Source organism: Delphinus delphis, chromosome 16 (assembly GCF_949987515.2).
Source record: "Delphinus delphis chromosome 16, mDelDel1.2, whole genome shotgun sequence".
NCBI classification, from domain to species: domain Eukaryota; kingdom Metazoa; phylum Chordata; class Mammalia; order Artiodactyla; family Delphinidae; genus Delphinus; species Delphinus delphis.
The window spans coordinates 46,819,775-46,844,097 of record NC_082698.1 but is presented as its reverse complement, the minus strand read 5'-3'; the positions used below and the strand labels follow the sequence as shown (position 1 = coordinate 46,844,097).

At 45.7% G+C, this 24,323-nt stretch overlaps 1 protein-coding gene across 2 annotated transcripts in view; it reads left to right on the top strand.

Moving 5' to 3' along the window:
* WDFY4 (WDFY family member 4) overlaps positions 1-24,323 on the top strand; it is a 277,878-nt gene that overhangs the window by 3,507 nt on the left and 250,048 nt on the right. For both annotated transcript variants that reach the window (XM_060034652.1, XM_060034651.1), the window contains exons 2-3: positions 5,103-5,237; positions 15,676-15,926. In XM_060034652.1, coding sequence (XP_059890635.1) covers positions 15,693-15,926 — 234 coding nt within the window. In that variant the 5' untranslated portion in view covers positions 5,103-5,237; positions 15,676-15,692. The remainder of the gene's footprint in view (positions 1-5,102; positions 5,238-15,675; positions 15,927-24,323) is intronic.

Below are 24,323 nucleotides of genomic sequence, written 5' to 3'. Positions count from 1 at the left end.
CCCAAATTGATAGTAACAGAAATAATGAGAGGTGGTCAGAGTGGTGAGATTCTAGATATTTTTGAGAGAGATTTGACAGTGTTGCAAGCGTTGGGTGTGGGAGAGAGAAATTTAAGATGATTCCAGAGCAACACAGAGACTGGAACTGTCATTTACTCAGCTGGGTCAAGGGTGGAAGGAACTTATTTGCAAGGTGGTGATTATTCCAGAATATCGATGTGGACATATGTAAAGGTGGAGATGCCTATTAGACATCAAGCGGAGGAATGAATTCTTGGCACGCCCCCCCCCCCCCCAGGTGGCCTTCATGGTAGAAAAGCAAGGCAGCGTGGCCACTTGGGGGAGGGGGTGTTGTTACACAAAACAAACTGAAACACCGGAGTTTGGCGCAGAGAAAGGTTTATCAATCGAGGAGGCGCCAACTCAGAAGATAGGAGGCCTAAGCTCATCTCAAATCTATCTTGCTACTGGCTGGGGCACAAGGTTTTTAAAGGCAAAAGGGATAGGGTCGTAGCATATGTGATCAGTTCATGGACCTTCTTCTGATCAGTTGGTGGTACGGTAACGGTGATGTTTTGGGAATCTCAATCATCAACCTTCTGGTTCCAACCAGTCTGGGGTCTACGTGCTTGTGCTCAGCGTGTAGTCACCATCCTCTACCTGGGTGGGGGTCTTAGTTTCTACAGAACAACTCAAAGATAAGCATCAGATGTTATCTATTTCCCTTCAGGAGGAACTAGGAGTCCTGTGACTCTCCTGTCCTAATCATTAACTGCTTGAGTCTGCTCTTTGGAACACAGACTAAAGCTTTTTTTTCCTCCTATAAGTAAGAAATGGGGGGCATGGAGGGTCTTTTTCACCCGGGAGGGTCCCATAGGGTCGCGCTCAGTTTCAATTTCCCCTTTCATTTGTTACTCTTCAATCCTGAGGGGAACAGGTGCTGGACAAGATCTTTCTTATTCTCTTTCGAATGAAGTTTTGGATAGAGGGGTTAAAATTCAGCAGAGGAACTCGATTTTACTGGGACCTGGTTTCAGGAGTGGAGATATTTTGTGCAGAAGGGGAAGCAGGAAGATGAGCTCCTCAGAGGTCCTTGAACCACACTGTAGAGTTCACACCCATTTTATTTATAACTAGAGCCTTGCTTTGGTTGTCTCCCTCCAAGGGCTTCAAACCATCAAAATGCACCTGCATTTTGCATGGGAAATGATGTCTCCAGGCAACATTTCTAAGCCCTCTGCACACCTGTTAAACACTTAAGTCTCAAAGTCCAGATCTGCGTTATCCAATACAATAGCTTATAGCCATCCCTGAAAAGTGGCCAGTCTGAACTGAGATGTGCTGTAAGTTGTAAAATGCACCTCGGATTTCAAAGATATTACAAACAAACAACAAAAGAAATATAAACTATCTTATCTCATTAATACTTGAAAATATTGATTACATATTAAAATAATATTTTGATATACTGGCTTAAATAAAATATATTTTAAAATATATTTAAACAGATAGATTTACCTAATTTAACCTATTTATTCTTTACTTTCTAAATGTGGCTGCCCCCAAATTTAAAATTACACACGTGGCTTGAATTTGTGGCTAGTTTTATATTTCTGCTGGGAAGCACCCTTCAGAGAAATGATGCTTCTTGTTCCATGGCTAAGGTTTTTGTGAGGAACATGGTTCAAGAAGGATGGGAAGTTAGAGAAGTGAAAAGTCACTTGTCCTACATAATTCCAAGAAGAAAGAAAGGATGGAGGATAAGAAGAATGGATATAGTGCTTACAACAAGCTGTACACTAGATAGGGCACTGGTATTTGCAATCTCATTTGATCCCCACAGTGAGATCAGTTTCATCACTCTCACTTTACAGATGAGAAAATGGAGGCTCAGAGAGGTAAGGTCCTTTGCCCTCCGACAGTAAGTGCTTTGTCTGGGATTCGAGCCTGGTTCCACCTGATAAGTCTGCATGCTTTGCATTAGGAACACTACCACTGAAAAGCTGACGGAACACTTCTGGAGAGATGTAGTCAACATTTGGCAGGAGTGTGAAAACTGCTCTTCCCTTTTGGCCAATGGTTAATCCTTTTTTTGAGAATTCATCTTCATAGATAATTCACAGCAAACAAAAAGATTGCATGGGGATCCTTTCTCCCAGCATTGCCCATAACAGCAGTGGAGATGCCCAGAGCATCCCATTAATAGGGAGTAAGAGAGTCAATTATGGGGATTCGACCAAGAGGATGCTTCTTGGTCATTAAATCTGATAATTTAAGGAAAAGAGCAACATAGAATGCATTTATGGTATGATGATGGATGATTAATGCATTAAAACTTTGTACATCAATTACAAGTAAAATATACTTGGATGGAAAAGTAGTATGCAAAAAAAAAAAGGGCAGGAAACACTTGTTGATTTTTGTATTTTCAATAATAAGAAAATTACCAAGCAGCACTCCAATATCAGATTTTTAAAAGATATACACAAAATATAAAGAGTTATACAGTCAAAGATGAAAAAAGATACGCACACATGAAGAAATTGTGTTATAGAGCGGTCAGAGCATATCGGGAGTTAATGATGTTGAAACCTCCAGTGAGCCCCCAGAGATTTCACTCCTCCCAGGTATTTGGAGGGTGAGGAATAGGGTGGGGGAGTCTCAGCATCTGGAGACCTTCATACAGAGACATAGCCTCTGCCCACACTCTCCACCCTACTTCCACCCCGCATCCCTCACAGTGGCACAAAACCATCTGCGGTTCAGCCTCACCTCTCTGTCTCTTTGCATGCCCTCCCCCCTGGAGCAATTCTCTCTAGCCCATCCACAATCTTTCTTCACCTCCCCTCAGGCTCCCTCTCCAAAGTCCCTGCTTCTGTGAACCCTCTCTTACTATCTCCCACCCTCACCCCACCCCACCTCATCCGCAATTACCAGCTCCTTCCTCCCTCTTCCCTCTGCTCCTTCCCCTTAGTGCTGGATTCCTGCTCCAAAGGTTGTATTTCAGGCATTGCATTACAGCATCCTTTTTCCTGCCTCCTGTCCCCTGCAGGCTGTGAGTGCCTGAGGGCAGGGCTGGGCCCTCTGGGCAGGCTCAGCATCTACCAGAGGGTCTCTGTACGCCATCTGTGACACTCCCTGCTGAGAGCCCCACAGGGACTCCCAGGATACTGCACGGGATGAGGGCCATGTCCATTACTGGCATTCATGGTCCTTTCCCAACACACATCCTCACCCCATCCCTGCTCCCTGTGCTCCAGCCTTGAATCCCACCTTTGTCTCTGAACACACATGCTACCTGGACTGTTCGTCTGCTTCGCTTTGGGGACACCTCCTCCTCATCTCCCAGTGCCCATCCTGGGTGCAGTCTTTTCTGAGAAGCCCTTCCAGACCACCACTCCCCTTTCTGGGCTGGGCCATGAGCCTTCTCTGTGCCCCACAGCCAGGCACCTCCATGCCCAGCACCTACCCCACTGTGTCTGTTTCCTCAAGTCCAGGGTGTGGATCAGGGGCAATTCTGCTCCTTACATGTTTAATAATCAAATGGCCACAACACAGAGAAAGCTGAGTAAAGCCGCAGCTCTGGTGGCTAGCCTGGAGGGTGAGTGATTAACGCTGGGTGTGCTGCTGGTGTCAGCCCAGGAGTGACTGGCCAGCGACTGCCCACCTTGTGCCGGGGCTAATGAACGCTGGACCCCATGGCTCCCAGAGAGCAGCTCTTTCCTGGGGGGATGGCGAAACCACAGGGTCCTGCTCTGGGCCTGCTTGCCTGCAATGTGAGGGGGCCATGGCAGGCCTTGTGCTAAACATCTCACAGCCAGGGGTCAGCAACAACTCTGCAAGGCCAGCCAGGGAACCCCTGTAGAGCTGCTGGCAGTAAGAGTTTCCAGCTAGTACCTGAGGTGCCCCTGAGGTCTGTTTTTACCACTGTTGACACTGTGTCAAGCCAGCCTGCAGTGGTAAAAGGGGGTGGGGGGCTTTGGAGTCAGAAAAGTCTGCATCTGACCTTGATTCTGACACATCAGCAGTTTGATTTCAGATAAGTTACCTATTTTCTCTGAATCTCAATTTCTCTGAGTCTTGCTTTCCCCGTCTGTATAATGGGCATAATAATACCTACGTTACAAGTTTTCTAAGATTAGAGAACACCGATGGCCTGTTAGTGATGCTCATTCCATGATGGCCATTCTTACTTAGGAATCATTTCTTTACGTTCCAGTGGAGGCCAAGCCACGGATTAACTCCCTCGCTGGGAGCTCCTGATTATGGGAGCTGGGCTGCATGTTACCTGTGCTGTCACCAGCCCCTGTCTTTCGTGACAGTGGTAGCTCAGTTGCAGCTAAGCTTTGAGGGTCTGGCCAGGGGAACTGCTCCCTGGCCATTTTTGGCAATGTGGAAGTCGGTACACATACCGAGATATAAAACTGGGTCCCTTCCCCAGGACACCATGAGTTCCTATATTTTGTTGCTGTTGCAAAAACCACAGAGGTGTGTGCCAGCCAGGAGTGCACGGACTGAAATCAGAAAAAGGAAGTGAGGAGGGCGTGGGAGGTGTTGCCCCACCTGCCTGGTTCCCGCCAGTCAAGTCCCCATCTTAGTCTTCAGGGGAATTCCTGAACTTCTGGAAACAACCTGAGCTGCCTCCTTTTCCTCTTGGGTCATTTGAGGCAGGATGTAGGGCCCCGGCATCTGCTGTTCTCTGCCTGCGGGCACTCTGAGCCCTCGGCTGATGTAAGAGGTGGTGTCACTTGCTAACTGGAGGGGCTTGGGGCTGCACCAAGGTGATCGCTGGTCCTTGCCCTAGAGCTCGGTGTCAAGGCTCTCAGGGCACCTCTGGCTCTGCTCACCCCTCCACCCTCCCAGCCATTGTCTGCAGAGCTTCTATTTTCCCACCTGCCCCTCCTGCGGCGTCCTGCTGCACAGGCTCTTGTTTTCGCCCTGGAGCCTCGCTCCTGGGGACAGCATTCCTGCTCCTGGTTTCTATCTTTATATTTGAGATGACCAAATCCTCACTTCCAGTCCTGTCTCCATGCACTCCTGGGCCCACACCTCTTAAGGCCTCAATTTGGTCCACTCAGTGTGCTATTGTCCTTTCAAACCAGCTCCTTGTGAAAAAACCCGAGATTGGACAGACTCAGTGGACAGGCCAGCAGGGACGTGATGCAGAAGAGAAGCCAAGGACTCCGGAACACATCCACAGAGGGCCTTGCAGGCTGACATTCCCTCAGGAAGTGCAGGTAGATTTCAAGAGCGTCGAGGCAGCAATATGCACAATGGGGTAGGGTGGGGGGGGGGCACGTACGATGGCTGAAGGTGCCACTGTGAGGCCCTGGACGTGGCCTCACATATATTCACATGCTTAATTCTTCCCACAACCTTGCGAGGAAGATTTTGTTCCCATTTTACAGCTGCAGACACTGAGGCTCTGAGAGCCTAAGTCAATAAGACTGCAGGTTAGAAAGAGAGCTAGGATTTGAAACAGATCTGTCTGATGCTGCTCTGGGTCAGCCTGCCCTGGGTGGGGAGGGGTTGAGACAGGTCTAGCCAAGTAGTCTAGGCTCAGGGTTGTGGTGTTATCTTACTATCAAGGCCAGAGGCTGCCACACATCCTAGACTCATAGGGCCCATTTCCAGATGCGCTGAGCTGGCCTGCTGGTGAGCTTGGCACTCTTGGGACCTGCCCAGCTCACAGTTAACCCAGGGCCTGCTGTCTGGCCTTCAGACCACAGGGTTTCCTGGGAAGCAGGAGAGACCTAAAGTTAGTCCCTCACTCTCTCCCTAACCAGGACCGTGACGCTGGGTGAGTCACCCACCTCTCAGTTCTCTAGGCGTCGCACACTCTGGGATTCTTTAGCAAGGCACCCTTCCGGGGACTTCCAACATCTTCCCAGGCCCCCACCTCTCCTGGGGACACACAGGCATCACCTGGGGCCTTGCAGAAAACACGCCTGCTTGGGGCCCACCCAGACCAATTAAGTGGTAATCTCTGGGGACCAAGGTGTGCAGCCAGGGCTGGTGAGGATGGCTCTATTTCTAAACTCAAGTGGATTCTTCGTCTCTTTGGATTATCTCAGAGGTCCCTTGGCCTCCTTGTTTCCAAGGTGATCCTTCTAACTGCAGTGCTCGTCACCTACGTGTGGGGTGTGCGTCAGGCCCCCGGCTTGTCTTTCCCTGTTCTACGCCTGGCTTATGCCAGCCAGGAATAACCTTTCTAGATCTGTGCTTATCACATTGTTCTCCTTTTCCAGACTTTCAAGATCTCGCCATTATCTAGAGCCCCACGTCTAGCTGTGTCGGCCTATGTGACTCGGCTATAGTGTGACTTCTCATCACGCCTGCACTCAGCCCTCCCCTGTCTGGAGAGTCTGTCTGCTCTCACTGAGCCGGGTGCTGTTCAGGGTCCTCATCTAGCTCTTTAGTCTGGTTTGTGCAGATCAGGTTGGGATGTTAGTGAAACCCCCTTTGTGCAGCAGCCCCAGTAGAAGGAGCAGGGGAGGCAGGGGGACGCTTCACACCGGCATGTTACTGACGACTTCTTTGTCTCGGGACCCATCGTCCACGGTTTCATGCCCACTTTTTCTTCACTGTGTTCTCAGATGCAGAGACAGATAGGAGGGTGCATCTTTTATCCACAACCCCAAGTACGGCTACTCCTGTGCCATGTGCTCCTAAGAAGGTGCAGGTGCCTAACGTGTGCCTGCTGCACGGAGCCACTCAAGCAATGAGGGTGGAATTCAAAGTACGTGGGAAAGGCTGGCTGGTGGAGGGCTCTGCCGGGCTTTTTCCAACATTGCCATGCTGCTAAGCTCAGAAGTGGGGCAGAGGTCTCTCCTGTGCCTCGGCTGTTCAGGAGCGAGATGCAGACCCAGTGGGCACGCCCAGGCTGCAGAGAGCTCCTCCTGCGGTCCTGATGCAAGCTCTGCTCTTTCTCCTCTTGCCCCTCCACAGACAGCAAGGGTCGTTTCCACCTTTTTGCTATTGTAACTAATCATGCTCGTGGGTAGACAAGCATTTTTGGACTCTTTCGTGAGGGGTATCCTTTGACTTTTTATAATTGAGCCATCTTGTCTATTATTTCAGCCAATTTGACCAAATGATCATTTAATAAATACAGTTGATGCTTGAAAAACATGGGTTTGAACTGTGCGGGTCCACGTATATGTGGATTTTTTCAGTGTAAATACGACACCATCTACGGTTAGTTGGACCCACGATGCTGAACCGTGGCTGTGGAGGGCCGAATATAAGTTACACGGGGATTTTCCCCACGTTATTCGAGGGTCAACCGTATAGTATTTTTAATTGGATGGAAAAGTGGATGGGAACTTGGGGTGCAGCCTCCACCCTTGATCAACATGGAGACTGAGGCCTGGGAGGGCCTCCAAGTGAGCCCCTATCTGAGTGTGGCTTCTGTTCACAGGAGATTTGATCCTGGCCCCAACCAGTGATCTTCCGAGGAAGGAGGGGCTGAGCTTAAGGAGGAGCACGTTGGCTTTGCAGTCAGACACACAACGTGCATCGTGGCCATGTGCGGAAGTGACTGACCCTCTCTGAGCCTAGCTTTCAGCACCTGTAAGATACTGCCCCTGTTTGTTTGCGCCCTCACGGGGTGTTGTGTGAAGATAAGGTGAGATGATACAGAGATCAGGATGCAGAGCCATAGGAAAGTAAGCTTTCAGCAAGTAGAGTTATTATACAATTAAACACGTGGGTGTAACCCTTTTGTGCTGGATAGAAACGGGTGAAGGGACTAAACCCTTAGCCTCTAGCTTCTCTACTGGTGCTCTTTCCACCTCAGTATGTTTTTTATGTCAGGTTGAATGACATGTGATTTACAGACAGAATATTTTACCCTTCTTAGTGTGCCCTTTGGACACACGTACACAGTTGTGTGACCACCACCACGGTCAAGATATAGAACATTTCTACCACCCCTTTGCCCTTTGGAGCCACCCTCCTACCTGAAATCCCTGGCAACCACCAATCTATTTTCCGTCCCTATAATTTTGCCTTTTCCAGAATGTCATGTAAATGGGGTAAGGCAGTACGTAGCCTTTTGAGATTGGCTCCTGTCACTCGGCATAAGGGCTTCGAGACACATCCAGGTTGCCGTGGTCAGTAGTGTGCTCCTTTTTACTGCAGAGAAGCATCCCAGTGGATGGAGATACCTGTTTGTTGTTTCATTCACGCCTTGACAGATATTTGGGTTGTTTCCAGGTTTGGGCAGCTATGAATAGATCTACTATAAACATTCATGTATAGGTTTTTATATGAACATTAAGTTTTTACTTCTCTAGGGTAAATACCCAGGAAGGTAATGGTTGGGTATACGTTTCACTTCCTCAGAAGTTGCCAAACTGTCCTCCCAAGCGGCCGTACCGCTTGCATTCACAGCAGCGAGAGTGACAGTGTGGTTGCTATGCATCCTTGTTAGCACTTATGGATTTTGTTTGTTTTTAAAAGACACTCTGATAGGTGTGTCCTGGTATCTCAGTGTGGCTTTGATCTACATTTCTCTACTGCTAATGTTCTTGTCCCCTCCGTGCTTCTGATTAACTGCGGTAGGCTGTGGAGTGAACAGAGCATCCACATCATTGCAACTTCCACCCACCCCTCCCCCTTTTCACTTGCTTTTTTTAAACTTTTAACTTGTAAGCTCTCTTGTTAGTGTGTAACGGTGGGGAAGAAGGAAGCAAGGCCGAGCCCCACCTTGCACAATGTTTTTGGAAGAAGATCGGTTTGTTATTTTTTTTCTGAGAGAACTGACACAGGAGAAGAGCATTGGATCTGCTGACATACAGCGAGGAACTGACTTTTGAATGGAAAGGAAAACAGGTCATTTACGGCCATACATGGGAAGTTGTTCTTCTGTTCTGTATCATCTGGTTTAGAGGCTCCCCCAGCTCCTGGGCCTGGGGACCATGCCTGTGATACAGATGGCAAATAGGTATGCCTCTGCGCTGGGCGTGTACAATCCAGAAAGGGTGACCGTCATATACGCAGACAAGAAAAGGGGGGGGCTTCAATCTTGAATTTTATCATAGCGACTCTTTGTCACTAGGTCTGAGCTTCCCCACAGAATGCACTGAGTCCCAGGTTTCCTCTGACCTGCCCCGTTGGAGGGTGGCTCCATACAACTTCTTGCTCCGTTTCCTCCAGAATAGCTTCCTTGCATCTTAGCCCCAAGGGCTGCTAAATCACATCTCATATCCTGAGACTTTTACCCATTGGCAGATCACCCCACAGGAAGTCAGGGATGAGACGGTCAATCAAATGTGGGTTTAGCGCCCGAACATCAGTAACCCAGCTGATTCTTCAGGCTCCAGATGTCGCCCTCCAGGGCAGCAGCTGTGAGCGCGATGGCCTGGATGTTCTGCTTCTGAGATATTACAAAGCAGAGTCTGGACGACGCTATGGATCTGTGCAGGATAGGTGGGTTGGGAGAGAGGATGGGCAGTGATCCCCAACCCCGGGGGCCCGCATGGCCACTTCCAGCCCCAGTGTCCCAGAGGTCATAGGGCATCCCTCTTCTCAGGTCCCTGCAGACTTGTCACCTGGCACCCAGCGCACAGTGCACAGGCAGGGGAGCACCTGGTCCGCACCCCTCACCACACACAACCCACAGGCTCTCAGTCCACTCAGGCACCTCTCCAGCCATTCTGCACTGACTCACTGGCCTGCATCTCTTCTGTGGTCAGTGTGTAAAGCCCAGAGGGTGGAACTGAGATCACCAGGGCCATTTCAATGAGAAGAAACTTAGACTCAGAGAGGGGAAGTAACTTGGTTAAGGCAGTACAGCAGCCAAGCTGGGACTGGACTCCAGTCCTGTGACTCCCATTCTGGCCTGCAGCTCCCCTCCGCCTGGGGGCTGAGTGAGTGGGCAGGTACCTGCACAGCTGCCAGTCTCTCGCTGCTGTGTCCAGGCTGCAGAAAGGCAGGGCCTCTAGTCGGCGTGGTTGGGCATGCGGAGGAGCCACGACTAAACTGGGCTATGTGCCACATGCCCTGAGCCTGACCCAAACTGGGAAACAGCTTGCAGGCACAGAGCAGGGCCTTGTCTTTCCCTGGAGACCCCTGGGACCCCTAGCAGCCTCCAGACCTCTCATCCTGCCAAGGCCATCTTTCCCTTCACCCCTCCCCAAACTTCTACTTATCCAAAACACTTTTAGTGTGGTACCTGGCTAAGCCCCTCCTTCTTCCCTGGGCACCAAGCAAGGCCTTTTTTGAGTCCAGCCTCCGGTGTGCAGTGCTGTCTACAGACCCAGGGTAGACTCTACTTTGGCTACCGACTCACAATGGTACCCTGGGCAGGTCACTTCTCTGCTCCGAGCCTTAGTACCATCTGCAGACAAAGGCTGATAGATTTGACGTTGTTGGATGGAAGGAAGATTAAGTGAAGGGATGCAGGTAAGTGCCCGTACAAAGGAGGCTCCAATAAATGCCGTCCCAGAGCACTGACTTTATTCCCTGAGGGGTCCCATTATTAGCCCATTTCACAAAGGAGGACGCTGAGGCTGGGACAGGTTTTGTCACTTGGTCTAAGCCCGTTGGATTCAAACTGGAACAGCCTGGCTCCAGAGTCTGTGCTGGTGCCTGCACCTGTTTACAGAGGTAAGCAGACACTTTTGGTAACGAGTGAATTAGAATGGTTTCTTCTTGCCATTCTTTATGCAGCCCTGAGAGGCTACTCCCCATGTCCTTCCTTTTACAAACAAAACCGAAGCAGGCCTACAGGACAGGAGAGGGGATGGCCACAGCTTGACATCTGAGACATACAACTTCTCCACGGGATGCACAGATCCCATTTTGTTAGAAATTCTTGTTTTTCAAAAATCCGTCTTTTCAAGGGAACATGATTCAAGCGTCTCACTTCAGTAAACATGGCTTCTTAACTTCAGAGGAGATCTGAGGGGCTCTGATATTTTCCCGAATGTCCAGCTGTGTTCCCTAGGAACACATTTTCGCGTCTTGTGACCCAACACTCACTTTGTCTTCTCACCTGCTTCTCCTAGAAACGTGGTGTGTTAGCAGGCCCTCTGATTCATTTTATTGAAAGAATCGGTTAGTAGCACCTGCTGGTATAGCCCCAAAATGACTTTTATGTGATAGAAACAAGCTTAGCTTGGCTCCAGCCACCATCCCGTGTGTTAGGATGTCCGTGCTGGACTTGGGCTGGCTCTGCTGATGATGGGAATGTTGGTCTGACTGAGATATAATGACTTACAGAGTCTGGGGAGAATCCAAGTAGAAAAAAACTTATTGAGAAGAGGAGTCTGGGCTATATATAGCGAGAGACTTGGGTGCCATCAGCATATAGGTTCATTCATTCATTTATTCAGGTATATGGTAACAGTTTATTGAGCATCTACTCTGTGCCAACCCCTGATAAAGGTGCAGTGGTCTTCTGGCACAGAGCTAACATTTAGTGGATATGTGGCTCTCGGGGGTAATTAATGCCGGGGAATAGCTGAGATCTTCTACAGTAAACTTTTGAAATGAGAACATGCGGCATCTATCTGAAACCAGAAAACTGTTGTGGGGAGTCTGGAAGGACACTGAGCAGCAGACAGACAGAAACGCATCCAACAAAATATGTAGTGAGATACAACAAAGATGCCACTGTTTTTTTTTCTAATTAAAAATTTTTAAAAATTATGTAAGTTACAGGTGTACAATAGAGTGATTCACAATTTTTAAAGGTCATACTCCATTTATAGCTCTTACAAAATATTGGCTATTTTTCCCGTGTTGTACAATATATCCTTGTAGCTTATTTTATACCTAATATTTTGTACCTCTTACTCCCCTACCCCTGTATTGCCCTTCCCTCTTTTCCTGGGCAACTAGTGGTTGCCCAGGAAAGGGCAACCACTAGTTTGTTCTCTGTATCTGTGAGTCTGCTTCTTTTTTGTTACATTCACTAATTTGTTTTATTTTTTCGATTCTACATATAAGTGATATCATACAGGATTTGTCTTTTTCTGTCTGACTTTCTTCACTTAGCACAATTCCCTCCAAGTCCATCCATGTTGCTACAAATGCCAAATTTTCATTCTTTATTTATGGCTGAGTAGTATTCCATTGTGTATATATATATCTTCTTTATCCATTCATCTGTTGATGGACACTTAGGTTGCTTCCATATCTTGGCAACTGTAAATGATGCTGCTATGAACATTGGGGTGCATGTATCTTTTTGAATTAGTGGGTGTTTTTTCTTTTGGATATATACCCAGGAGTGGAATTGCTGGGTCATAAGGCAGTTCTATTTTTAGTTTTTTGAGAAACCGCCATACTGTTTTCCACAGTGGCTGCACCAATTTACATTCCCGCCAAGAGTCTACGAGGGTTCACTTTTCTCCACATCCAGGCCAACATTTGTTATTGGCTTCTTTTTGATGACAGCCATTCTGACAGGTGTGAGGTGATACCTCATTTGTGGATTTGATTTGCATTTCCATGATGATTAGCGATGGTGAGCATCTTCTCATGTGCCTGTTAGATCCCATTGCTTTTTACCCATTAAATCAGCAAGAATTAAAAAATGGTAACTAAGGAAGTGTGGACTCTGGTACTTGCTTGATAAGAAGACTGTACATTGATGAGGTGTTTCGGGAGAAGCTGTTTGGAAATACGTGTCCAGAGCCTAACATTTTTACCTCTCTTTAGACCAAGCTATTTCCTTTTAGGAATGTATTGCAATCTGGTATTTAATCATGAATATATAGAAAGGCTTAGACACGAGGCCTGTCATCACAGTGTTGTTTATAGTAGTGAAGCATTGGAAATGACTTAAATGCCTAAATGTAGGGGATTAGTTAAATAAAGGATCAGCATGGTTCCGCAGCCACCACACACCATTAAAAATGAAGATGTAGAGGATCTTTAACAACATGGGAAATATCCACAATACTTTTCTGTGACATAAAAAAAGTTATGAACTAATTTATGAGGAAAAAAATGGATTGAGAGAAGATATTAGCGATTTTTAAAGGCAACAAGGGATCAGTTTCTAAAATATACTCTCTCAAAGCAACAGGAAAAAGATAGGCAAGGACAAATAAGCAAAGGTTATGAGTAATCACTTTTCAGGAGAGGAAATCCGAAAGGCTATGAGTCATATAAAGAGATGCTCAGAGTCATTAGTAAGTGAGAGAGAAGCAAATTAAAATGAGGGATCAGGACTTCCCTGGTGGTGCAGTGGTTAAGAATCCGCCTGCCAATGCAGGGGACACGGGTTTGAGCCCTGGTCCAGGAAGATCCCACATGCCGTGGAGCAACGAAGCTCGTGCGCCACAACTACTGAGCCTGCACTCTAGAGCCCGCGAGCCACAACTACTGAGCTCATGTGCCACAACTACTGAAGCCCGCGTGCCTACAGCCCGCGCTCTGCAACAAGAGAAGCCACTGCAATGAGAAGCCCATGCACCACAACGAAGAGTAGCCCCTGCTCACCGCAACTAGAGAAAGCCTGCACACAGCAACGAAGACCCAATGCAGCCAAAAAAAAAAAAAAAAAAATGAGGGATCACTTTACTTCAATCAGATCAGCAAACATTTAGAAAGCAGTGTGATGTTAAGCCGGGGTATAGAGAAGATTGTAGAGGAGCCTGTGGGGGGAGTGTGGCCTGGTGCCAGCTTCCTGGAGGCATCTGAGTTGATGGTACTTGGTTGAACTGAGAGACATACACCCTTGACTCAGCACTCCCACTCTGGTGTTTATACCCAGAGCCAGTCACATGCAGCCCCATGAGGGGAGTCTCGTGGGAATGTCCAGGACAGGATGGAGGGCAGTCTGAGAAGTCTCAGGCAATCTAACCACCTACTGCGGAGCAAACAAATCAAATAGGCACGTGATGCCCACTGTGTAACACGGAGCAGCGGTTAGAAGAAATGAGGTTGACAAATACAGAGCCACGTGCTTGGGTCTGAGGTCATAATGTTGAGTGAGACAGTAAGCTGAGAAAAGATGCAGAAGGTCGCTCGGGGAACTTAAAGTGATGCATCCAGAAATCATGTTCTTGCGCCATGTTTTATAACGACTCGTGCTATCAAGCAGGTGGGCTGGGTGGGGTGGGGAAGACGGGACTGGGGGATGAAAAGCCAAGGGAAGAATGAATAAACCATCAGTGCCAGAGAAGAACCTGGTCCTGGTCAGGAAAGAGACCATGCTGAGACTGAGAGATGTGAGGCACCCCGCCACCTGTCCCTGAGGGTCAACCTCAAAATGGAAACAAATAAACCCGCACCAAGTCCCAGACAACCAAGCAAAAAAATCAAAAGTACAGATAAAAAGTTTGCTTCAACAATATTATTAAACAGTCTATTCGTAGATAAAAGCCTGAATATCAACAGTCATTTTTCTGGATATAGGCCTTGATATTCTTCCTGATATATTTTTTTTCTCCCAATTTTCAATGCTGAACATACATGGCTTTTGTATAAGAAAGTGACTTCTGCAAATGAAGTCTGAGAGCAATAGGCATGTGTGATAGAAGAAGACCCAGGGACTCATGGAGTTCTGTACCTAAAGGGTGAGAATGTTCCAAAGAGGGAGGACTCATCTGGCCACGTGACCCTTAGTTAACTCCCATTCTAGCCTGCAAGGGGTGTGTGTTTGGGCTAAAACTAAAGCATGACACACCTCCGCAGCTGCTTAGCCCAGAGCAGAACACCGGGAGACCCACCTCCGTGTCCATCTGTCTGTTTGCTGTCCCTTGACTGGTGGCTGTCGGTTGCTGGCAGGATGCCGGGATGGACTCCTATGTGGTGACATCGTGGCCTGGGAAGGCTTCTTTCAGGGAACCTGGACACTCTGGTCCCTGCTGGGAGTTTCTTGCACTCCTGACAAAAAAACAACAGGCAAACCTTTGCTGTTCTGTGAGTCAGTCCTGACATGGCTACAGAGTATGACAATTGAAAAGTCAAGGACACGAATAAAGGTACCTTCTCAAGGTTACCTATCTGGTAAATCAGGCTTTGGCTAGTTTCATGGTGTATGTCCCTATCATCACGCCTACTGACCCTGGGTCCCCGGCTCGTACACATTACTTTTGTGTGCACTAACGGAGAAGTCCTTTTAAGTTAACTTGGGGGTTTAAAGAGTCATTTTGAGGACAAATTCCTCTAAAAATATTGAGTGTGAAGCAAATGTTGCTGAGAATGAACTTACATCCTTTTCATCTCCTGTGGTAGAAGGAAGTTAAAATAGAAGATACAGAATTACATGCCTCTACAAATATTGGTGGGACATTTACACGTCTATTCTATTTACTCAGCCTTTTTAAAGAGGAGCAGTGTCAGGTAATCAAAACACAGGCTTTGGTGTTAAAGCCTTGCATTTCAACTGCATGTCTCACTACCCTGGTGCCCTTTGGTTCAGTCAGTTTCCTTACTTACATAGAAAAAATAGGAAAACCCATCTCTTTCGTGAGAGAGTCTGTGTAGAGAGCCCAGGACGGTCCCTGGCAAACATTAGATTGTCAATATGAGTCACATCTAAATTGGAGTCTCTTTTTTCAGAAGTGTTCCTTATTTTAGTCAGTTTCAGATTCTTAGAGGAACCATCTGCAACAGGAACTGGACTGAATGAGGATGGTACCTTGTCCCACAATCAGTTTCATCAGAAAGTGTTGTGACAGGACTGTTCATTTTTCTTTTTTGCTCTGAATTCAGATCTGCTTTGCTGAGGCATGGAGGCAAAAGAGGTCTCAGAGGCTGAAGACAGAGCTGAGGATCCAGGTTCTGAAAATAAAGGCCAGCCTGATGCTGCTCAGCCTGATTTCCCACCAGGAGGGCAGACCCCTGGCCCCACTGCCCTCTGGGAGATGCTAGAAAGGAAGTTTCTGGAATACCAGCAGTTGGCTCCCAGGAGCCCAGCTGAACATCAGAAGAGCCTGTTGAATCTTCTCCCACTATTCCTAAAGGTTGGTGTTCTCATTTTTGAAACTGTAAAAAGATGATACAGCACTCTGGGGACACTTCCGGGATGATTGGAAGCTGGAGTCAGTAGTTTTAATATCATCACAAGTGGTCTCTGACTGGTTGCTTAGAGGAGAGTGTTGTGCTGTTTAATAAAGATAGCAAGCAAGACTCCTCTCCAGGGTCAGGATGGGCTTGGAAAGGATGGACAGTTGGCTCTTGAGTACCATTGTCTCTTTAGTTTAAAAAAATGATATTGTTTAGCAATGATATTTTCAATCCCAGCTTGGGAGCCAGAGGAGAAACCTGCACCTTCGGGAGCTAGAAGGGCATCTGTGTCCTGACATGTGAGTGGCAGGGTGGCTGGTAACCTCAAACACCAGTAATGCCAACACCAGGGCCTGGGAGAACCGGAACATAAATTGTGCCAATGATGCAAACTGAGGTGTAATCCATGGGAGCAGCAAAGCAGGGCTCCCTCCCCTGGTTGCAGACACACAAGAGAAGTCCAGCCTGTCCACTGGGCTGGCACTCTGACTAGTGGCAGCTGGTGACAGTTTGGGTACGAGGGATTTCCTTTATTGTCTTGGAATAAAGCTCCTGCCAGTGAGGTCTGCCTTATAGCTGAAAACATTGAAGTCTAATTGTAGAGCTGGAAATGCGTCTTTTTATGAAGACTTAGCTTTTGCTTGACTATTGATTTGGGGTTATTAGTACAAAAACCATGTACCTACATTCAAAGTGCAGAGAATATGAGATACTTTTCACATTGGAAAGTAAACTAGAACAGATGGAGGCTTTGCAGGTTTTTATTGGGAAACCCCTTTGTTAATATGTTTCATCTCACTTATTAACCAGGAATACTTAAGGATTTCCAAAGATGACTCAGAATTTTCTTGGGATCATATTTATAGCATGCATGGAATACTTAAGCATGCCTTTCTGTAAAAAATTGCCAAGTAACTTATCGTCCATGAATTCATTGTTTTTCTCCATGTTTCAGATTCGGATACTCCATCCAACCCATTTCACAGATTGGATAACTGGGGCATGGGGAACATACTGGAAAAGAGGAACTAGATAAGGAGAGAGGGCCAGGTTTCTCCTTCCCAGCCATCCCTGCTCTAATGACCCCAGCTTCTGGGAGGTAGCTTTGTCTCACCCAGTTCTCAGATCAAATCTGCCTTATAAAAGGAAAAATGTGAGCATTGCCCCCTCCCCCCCAAATCACTGGGAAGGCATATGGGGTCCAGCCACTGCACTGTATCTTTTCCACCCCTCTGGGCAGCCCTAGCTCTGATGAAAGGACTCTGCATCTGAAAGCCAGGGCTTGATATTTCCTTGCCTCTCTCCAGATTGTTGATTTGAGAATTCATTCATTTGTTGTACAAATATTTATTGAGCTCCTATACTCTGTTCTAGGGCCTGGTGCTATGAAAGTAAGGACGACAGATAGAGGTTTTACCTGCATCTGTCCAGAGCAGAGGATAACTGACTAGCACCCAGAATGTGTTCTGTTTGGCTTGTAGGGGTTAAAAATGAATTAGTGCCATTTTTTCAAAGTGGAAACTTTTCAGGTGAGACTTAGACTTCAGATTTCTCTTGAAAATATTTGTAGCTGTAATACCGATAATTGGATGGAGATGGTTAGGGGCACCTCTTTTAAACAGAAGATGGTCTTGGTCTCTCAGTTTACCCTAGTCCCCCACTCCCTAATATCTTTCACCCAACCCATATCACTCATTTATGTTATCTGACCCTGTAGGCACTGACCTCATGGATAGCAAGCTGTTCCTATTATAACTGAACCTTGGTATTATAACTGAACTGAAGCCTATGTGGAGAGAAACCAAACCCTTTCCTGGTAAAAGGAGGATCAACAGCCCTATTGCTGAATACGTGGGCTTTAGAGTCAAACAGTAGGGCTCCAGTCCCAGCTCCATTGCTTATTAGCTGTGCATCCTTGAGCAAGCTACTAAATGTTACTGAGCCTCAGTTTCCTCATCTGTAAAGTGGAATCAATACCAATTTGCTGGGAGACTGTGAGGGTGAGATCAGATGAGGATTGTAAAGTCCACAGCACATGGAAAGCAGACATGATCCCCATCACCTTTCCACCAACCTCCTGGAAACTGACTGCACATGTGCAGTTTGAGATCCTGTCACCACGATTCCCCAAACTGCTGACAAAATCTGCTCTGTTTTGGATCCCTGGAGCCCACCTCTGATGAACCCTGTAGAGGCAGATTATTACAGGCTTTTTATCATTTTCTTAAAATCTATATCTTTTATTAAGTCCTATATGTTTACAAACCTGTTGTTCTTATTAAGTTCTGACTAATAAACCCTGCCAGAACCACAGCCCTCAGGCTTCTTAATTAAGAGCTGGTAGCAGAAAGGAACATGGGGAAGGTGGGAGGTTTTGGGGGGTTGTAGTGCAGATAAAATCTGAGCTGTAGATGAAGACTGAGGACAGCCATTGGAATACAAGTCCCTGTGTTAGAAGTCAAGCTTGTAACCACTCTGTTCTGAATTTTATACCCATAAAACAGAACTCTTCAATGTTGTCTGCAGAGAACCCCTTAGAAATATCAGGACTTTAAAAAAAGTCATGCCGTCTCCCATGGCATGTGGCCGATTAATGTCTGATTCCTCCAAACACACAGCAGGGGATGAACTTCTCCCTTATCCTGTCATTGTTTATACATAAATCTGCATCTACTATGAGGCAAATACAAAGAGGGGCTTGGTTGGTTCTATAGTAAATTCTAGCCCCACTGCCTCCCAAGTTGAAGAAACACTGCAGTTGTTAAGGAGTAAACCCACTCAACATTTTGGTGACTGTCTTGGTGATAAGAAGTCTCAGGGCACTGGAATCCCAGCAGGGAGCTGCCCTGAGGGGATGAGTCAGAAATGAAGTTCTCACTGGGATCTGCAGGCTCTCCTCCTCTACCAAGCTCCATCACTCCCTTTCCTAGGTCAAAGCCAGGGCAAGTGGTTACTTTCACTGATGATAGGTAGTAATATTCACCAAGCTCTAACTAACTAAGCCAGGCATTTTGTTCCATGCTTACAAGCCCTTATAATAACCCTGTGAAGTAGGTGCTATTTTTATCCCAGCTTCATAAATGAGGAAAGGGAGGTTTAGAGATGTTGCATGACTTGGCCAAGGTCAGCCAGCTGTTAGTGGGGAGCAGAACTTAACCTGGGCAGTCCACCCGGGCTCGTGTTGTTAACCATTGCGTTCCCCCGGGGAAGTGCTGAGGTTCACAGAACGGAGCACATCTGGTTTCTTTCCCTATCTCATGACTCACTGTGCGATGGCTTTGCCTGGCTCGCACCTATGTCCCGTTTCATACAAAAAGGATGCCACCCCCTGCACATGTGCTGTTTGTTTAGCTGACTCCAGGATGTTGCAGACAAGGAGGAGGTTTTATTGCATCACACAGGAAGCAGCACAAAGCCAATGACTTCAGAGTAACCACTCTGAAGTAACCAGAGTGCAGAGCAGTGCTTGCAGGAAGGATTCAATTGACTGCTACTCTTTCTCTGCCAAGAGCCTTGGGCTTTGGTCTTTCTAGCACCCTTCCCTATCATAAGATCTTACACCAAGAGAAGAAGGCATTCTGCTAGCAAGCATGGGTAGGTCCTGTTGGCCTTCAGTTGAGTTTGCTTTGGGGGAAAGGGGACCACTTGGGTCCTCTCGTTGCATAGAGATATTGGGTAATAATAGATGGAGAAAACTAGAGCTACAGATGTAGCTGTTGAAGATTGTTCTTAGCATATGTACTTTGAGAGAAAGCAGGCAGCGAGACAGGGAATCCTTAGAAATTAGTGTAAAATTCCTCACTGTCGGACAGACCACCTGGGGGGTGGGGCTACATGGGAAAAAAAGGGACTCTGTGGATGTGGTAGGTTAGAGATACTGCGGATGGGTTCACACTGCTCCCTTCAAGAGGTGACATCTATGTCCCCTCCCCTTGAGTCTGGATGGGTTTGTGATGGCTTGACTAATGGAATAGGGCAAAAATGACATTTCTGGGCTCAGGCCTCAAGAGACTTGTAGCCTCTCTCTGTCACTTGAAATACTCATGCTTAGAACCCTGCTTCCATGTTGTGAGGAAGCCCAAGCAGCCCCGAGTAAAAGCCTATGTGGAGAGAAACCAAACCCACTGACCGTGCAGCTGCACTTGCTGCTGAAAGTCAGCACAACTGGCCAGCCATGTGAGTGTGCCATGCTGCAAATGGATCTCTTAGCCCTTGTCTGCTGCCCCAGCTGAAGCAGAGAAAAGCTGCTCCTGCTGAGCCCTGCCCAAATTGCAGATCCGTGAGAAAAATAAATGATTGCTGTTATTTTAAGGCGCTCAATTTGGGTCCAGTTTGTTATACAGCAATAGATAATCAGAACAGTAGGTAACATGGACAGGAATCCATTTATTTCCTAGTGTGGAGGGATTGGAATTAACACTAAATCAGTTGTACTTGGAGATGAGTGTATTTGTGTGTGTGTGTGTGTACAGCTACTCTTAGGCTAACTGCCTGGCCAGTGGTACAGCGTTTATACCATTGGGTGTGGTCAATTATTCTCATACAAACCCAGCATGGACCCAACTGACTATGGAAGAGAGAGAAGTAACATTAAATATAATAATAGGGATGACCAACAGTTATTTCCAAGTGTGGTATCCAGAGGGGATGGTGAGGGTAAATACCCCTTCTTGTCCATCCCTGACTCTAAACCACTTCAGAGTGGGGCCTGCAGTATGGTTTATTCCCTCCTCAGGGGAACAATATTTGTGTTATGTTAGTAAAGTTTTGATGCATCAGTTTTTTTTTTTTTTTCTGTTTACAAAGGAGAGAATCAATTGTGTCACATTATCGGGGAAACTCATGTAAAGTCTCTGAAATGTTTTGAGTTCACTTAAAGGTCAAACCACCAAACTCTGAGGCAATGAAGAAATAGTAACACTGCAGTCACACTTGAAAACTAACCAGATTCTCTGTCATTCAAAGCTGGGGTTTTGTCCCATCTCCTCTAGAGCTTCTGTCTTCCTTATGCTCTGGAGACCAGAGCATCATTTTCTTTCTCTTTCTTCCATGTGAGGGGACAGCCACGAGGCATGATGGTGCAGTTTAGAGAATATAAGTAAATAAAAGTTTTTAAAAATATTGAACAATATTCTCCCAGCGTGAAAATCCCAGTTTGGGAAAAAAATTAGTTCCTTTCAAAAGCTGCCGTAACTCTTTGGGGTCTCCACGGTACCATTCAGTAAATGATTGCCTCTGTGCATCAAACAGCACCCCAGTGGCCTGAAAGAGTTAATGGGGCCTCCAGAAGTAGCCATCTTGGTCCCAGGAAGGAGTGTGAGCCTTGGGAGAATCTGGCTGAGCGTACAATTACTGTTCAACTCACAGTGGCCCGATTTGCTTTATTGCAGAATGCCTACTGGAGTCCCACTGCTCAAAGATGATCTCCATGCCTCTGAGTCAACTCCCTGCAAATTGGTCTTTGAGGGGTTTGCCACTGCAGGGAGGAGGCACAGGAATTTGTTAGGAAGATATCATAGCAGATATGATATCAGTCCTGGGGAGGGAAATAATGTTACCACTGAAATTCCCAGCCAGAAGGACTGACTTTATCTCTCCAGAGATTAACCTTTCCATGTGAGAGCTGGTTTCCAGGTGGTAGCCATACATTTCTTAGACATGCACATGCTACTTGTGTATGTGTGAGAGAACTCAGCTCTTTACTCTGCTGTTTAACTTGTTCTCTAGGATTACCCTATGGCTCAGCCTCTGTTTCTGTAAAGTGGGAATAATAATAATCCCAATCCCTATGCAGATTAGTGGAAACAATGCATGTCAGTGCTTGGCCCAGCATTTGGCACAAAACCAGTGCTCCGCAACACCTTCGGCCATCGTTCTGCACACTGTGGGTCTCATAATCGTGTGTTTGCTTATCAAATATTTGGTGAAGGTCTCCTGTGTATAATAGTGTTTAACATTCACCTAGTATTTTTGTAGTTCTAGCAAAGTTCTGATGCACTGCTTTTTTATTTACAAAGGAAAGGTGCGACTATGTTCGTTTATAGGGCAGAAAATTTTTAAGTGTTTCAGATACAAAGTTTTGTTCAAATCAAAATAACCAAGTACTCACCACCCATATAAAAGAAACGAAGCATTTCAGATAAACTAAAGCCACCTGTGCATGAATTCTAGAACTCATTCCCCTTCCACCCTCCTCCAATGGTAACTCCCAACCTGCTGAACTATCATGCCCTGTGGGAAATGATATATAGAGAGACAGCAAGTTACAGAAGTATATTACAGTATCATTCTAAAATACCTGTGAGACTATATGTAAATTATACAGCAATATGGGTGCATTTTTATAACCATAAGCAATATTATTGTGTAATTTATGTACAGTCTCACAGGTTTTTGTAGACTCATACTGTAATATGCTGTTACAATTTGCTTTTTCCACAACATTCTATTTTGGGGATTTATCCATATTGATACAGCTCTATTTTTCTTATTCAGTTCTATATGATATCCTTATATAGATATGTCACAAATTATTCATTCATTATCCTATTGATGAACATTGTTTTTCCCAATCAAAAATAACGCTACATGAATATTTCTTGTTAACGTCACCTTGTGCATGTGTGCATTTCTCTAGGGACTAAACCAAAGATTGGAATTGGTGGGTTTTTGGATGTGTGCCCCTTTAACTTTATTGGATTACGTTAAATGCTTCTTCAAAGAGGTTCTTCTAAGTGACACTCCATCATAGAGTATGGGGGTTTCATGGTTCCTCACCTTCACCCACATTTGATATTGTCAGATTTTTCATTTTTACTAACCAGAAAATTATAAAATATCTCCTTGCAGTTATAGTTTGCATTTTCCTGATTATTAGTAATTTGCCACTTTATCTTTCAATAAGTTACTTGTTTCATTTGCCCATTTTTTAAAAATCAGATTTTTTTCCTATTAATTTATAGGAGTCTAAAAACCAGTCCTTTGTCAGTTATATGCATTGCAGATATTTTCTCCCAATCTGTGGTTTGCCTCCTCATTTTGTATATGGTGTCTTTTCATATAGAGAAGAGTTTTAAAGGTTTTTACTTTTAAACAAATGTAGGTAGTATCTATTGCAAGGAAACATATTGAAAATGATTTCCCTTTGGAAATTTTATGTGTTTCTCACCCCTTCTAAAGGAGGATCTCAGCTTAAAAAAACTTGGTCAGGCCTCTGGGCAGGAACATAATTTAATACGGCTGGTGAGTGGGAGCAGGAGTCAGGAGTCCAGCAAAATTACATTTCATAGAGGCCACTAACTGGCACAGCAGCTTACCTTCCTGGTGGGAACCTGGGATCAGGAATTGCCAGGAACTCAAGTCTGGGGCCGAGTACAGTCACTCCACTCTGTATTCAGCCTGTGACAAGAAGGGAGAACAAAGGGGAAAGGCTTTGCATGAAAAGCAGATCTAGGGATAGGATTACTACGGAAACTGGGAGGAAATTTTGAAAAGAGTCTGGCATCCCAAGCAGAACTGTAAAAGACTTCTATTAAACAGTATCCTAAACAATAAGGGGAAAAAGTCTGAGGAAAATGATGAGCAGATGGGATAGAGATTAAAGGGACAGATAAGAAAGGATTTTAAGGAAATTAAAAAGAAATAGGAGATTTAAAAAAATGACAACAACTTGGACTCGGAAAGGATTTCCTAAGCTTGTAACTAAATCCAGAAAGCAAAGGAATGGACTGAGAAATTTCTTTTCATAGGAATTTCAGATTTCTGTACAGCAAAACCAAACAATACCAAATTTAAAGATGAAATGACAAATTCGAAAAAATCGAGATAGTATTATAGACCAATGGTTAACGATTTTTATATATAAAGAGATTTTTGAAATAAATAAGAAAATAGTGAAAACTCCAATAGGATAATAGGCCAAGAGTAAAAATGGACAATTCAAGAGGCATGAAAAGCATTCATCCACTCTAGTTATCCAAATATTGCAATTGAAATGAGATATTTTTTCTTCTACAAGTTTTCTCATTTAAGATGAAAAAGCACCATAGACCATAGTGCTTGACGTTGGCATGGGTGGAGAGAAATCAGCCCTTTTCCATGGAGCCCTTGGAGGCTAATCTGGTAAATTGTTTCTGGAGAGTGAGTTAGTAGTTAGTAATAGGTACCAAATCACTAAAAAGAGAAAAAAAAACCACTCTTTTAATTGAAAATCCCACATTTTTAATCCTACAATTAAATTAATTGTAGGATTAAATTAATCCTTTTTAGAATTTATCTGAAGGAAATACTTGCATGACTAAAACTAAGATATCTGCATGAGGTTTGACAAGTGTGTAAGAGGAGAATCAGTGAGA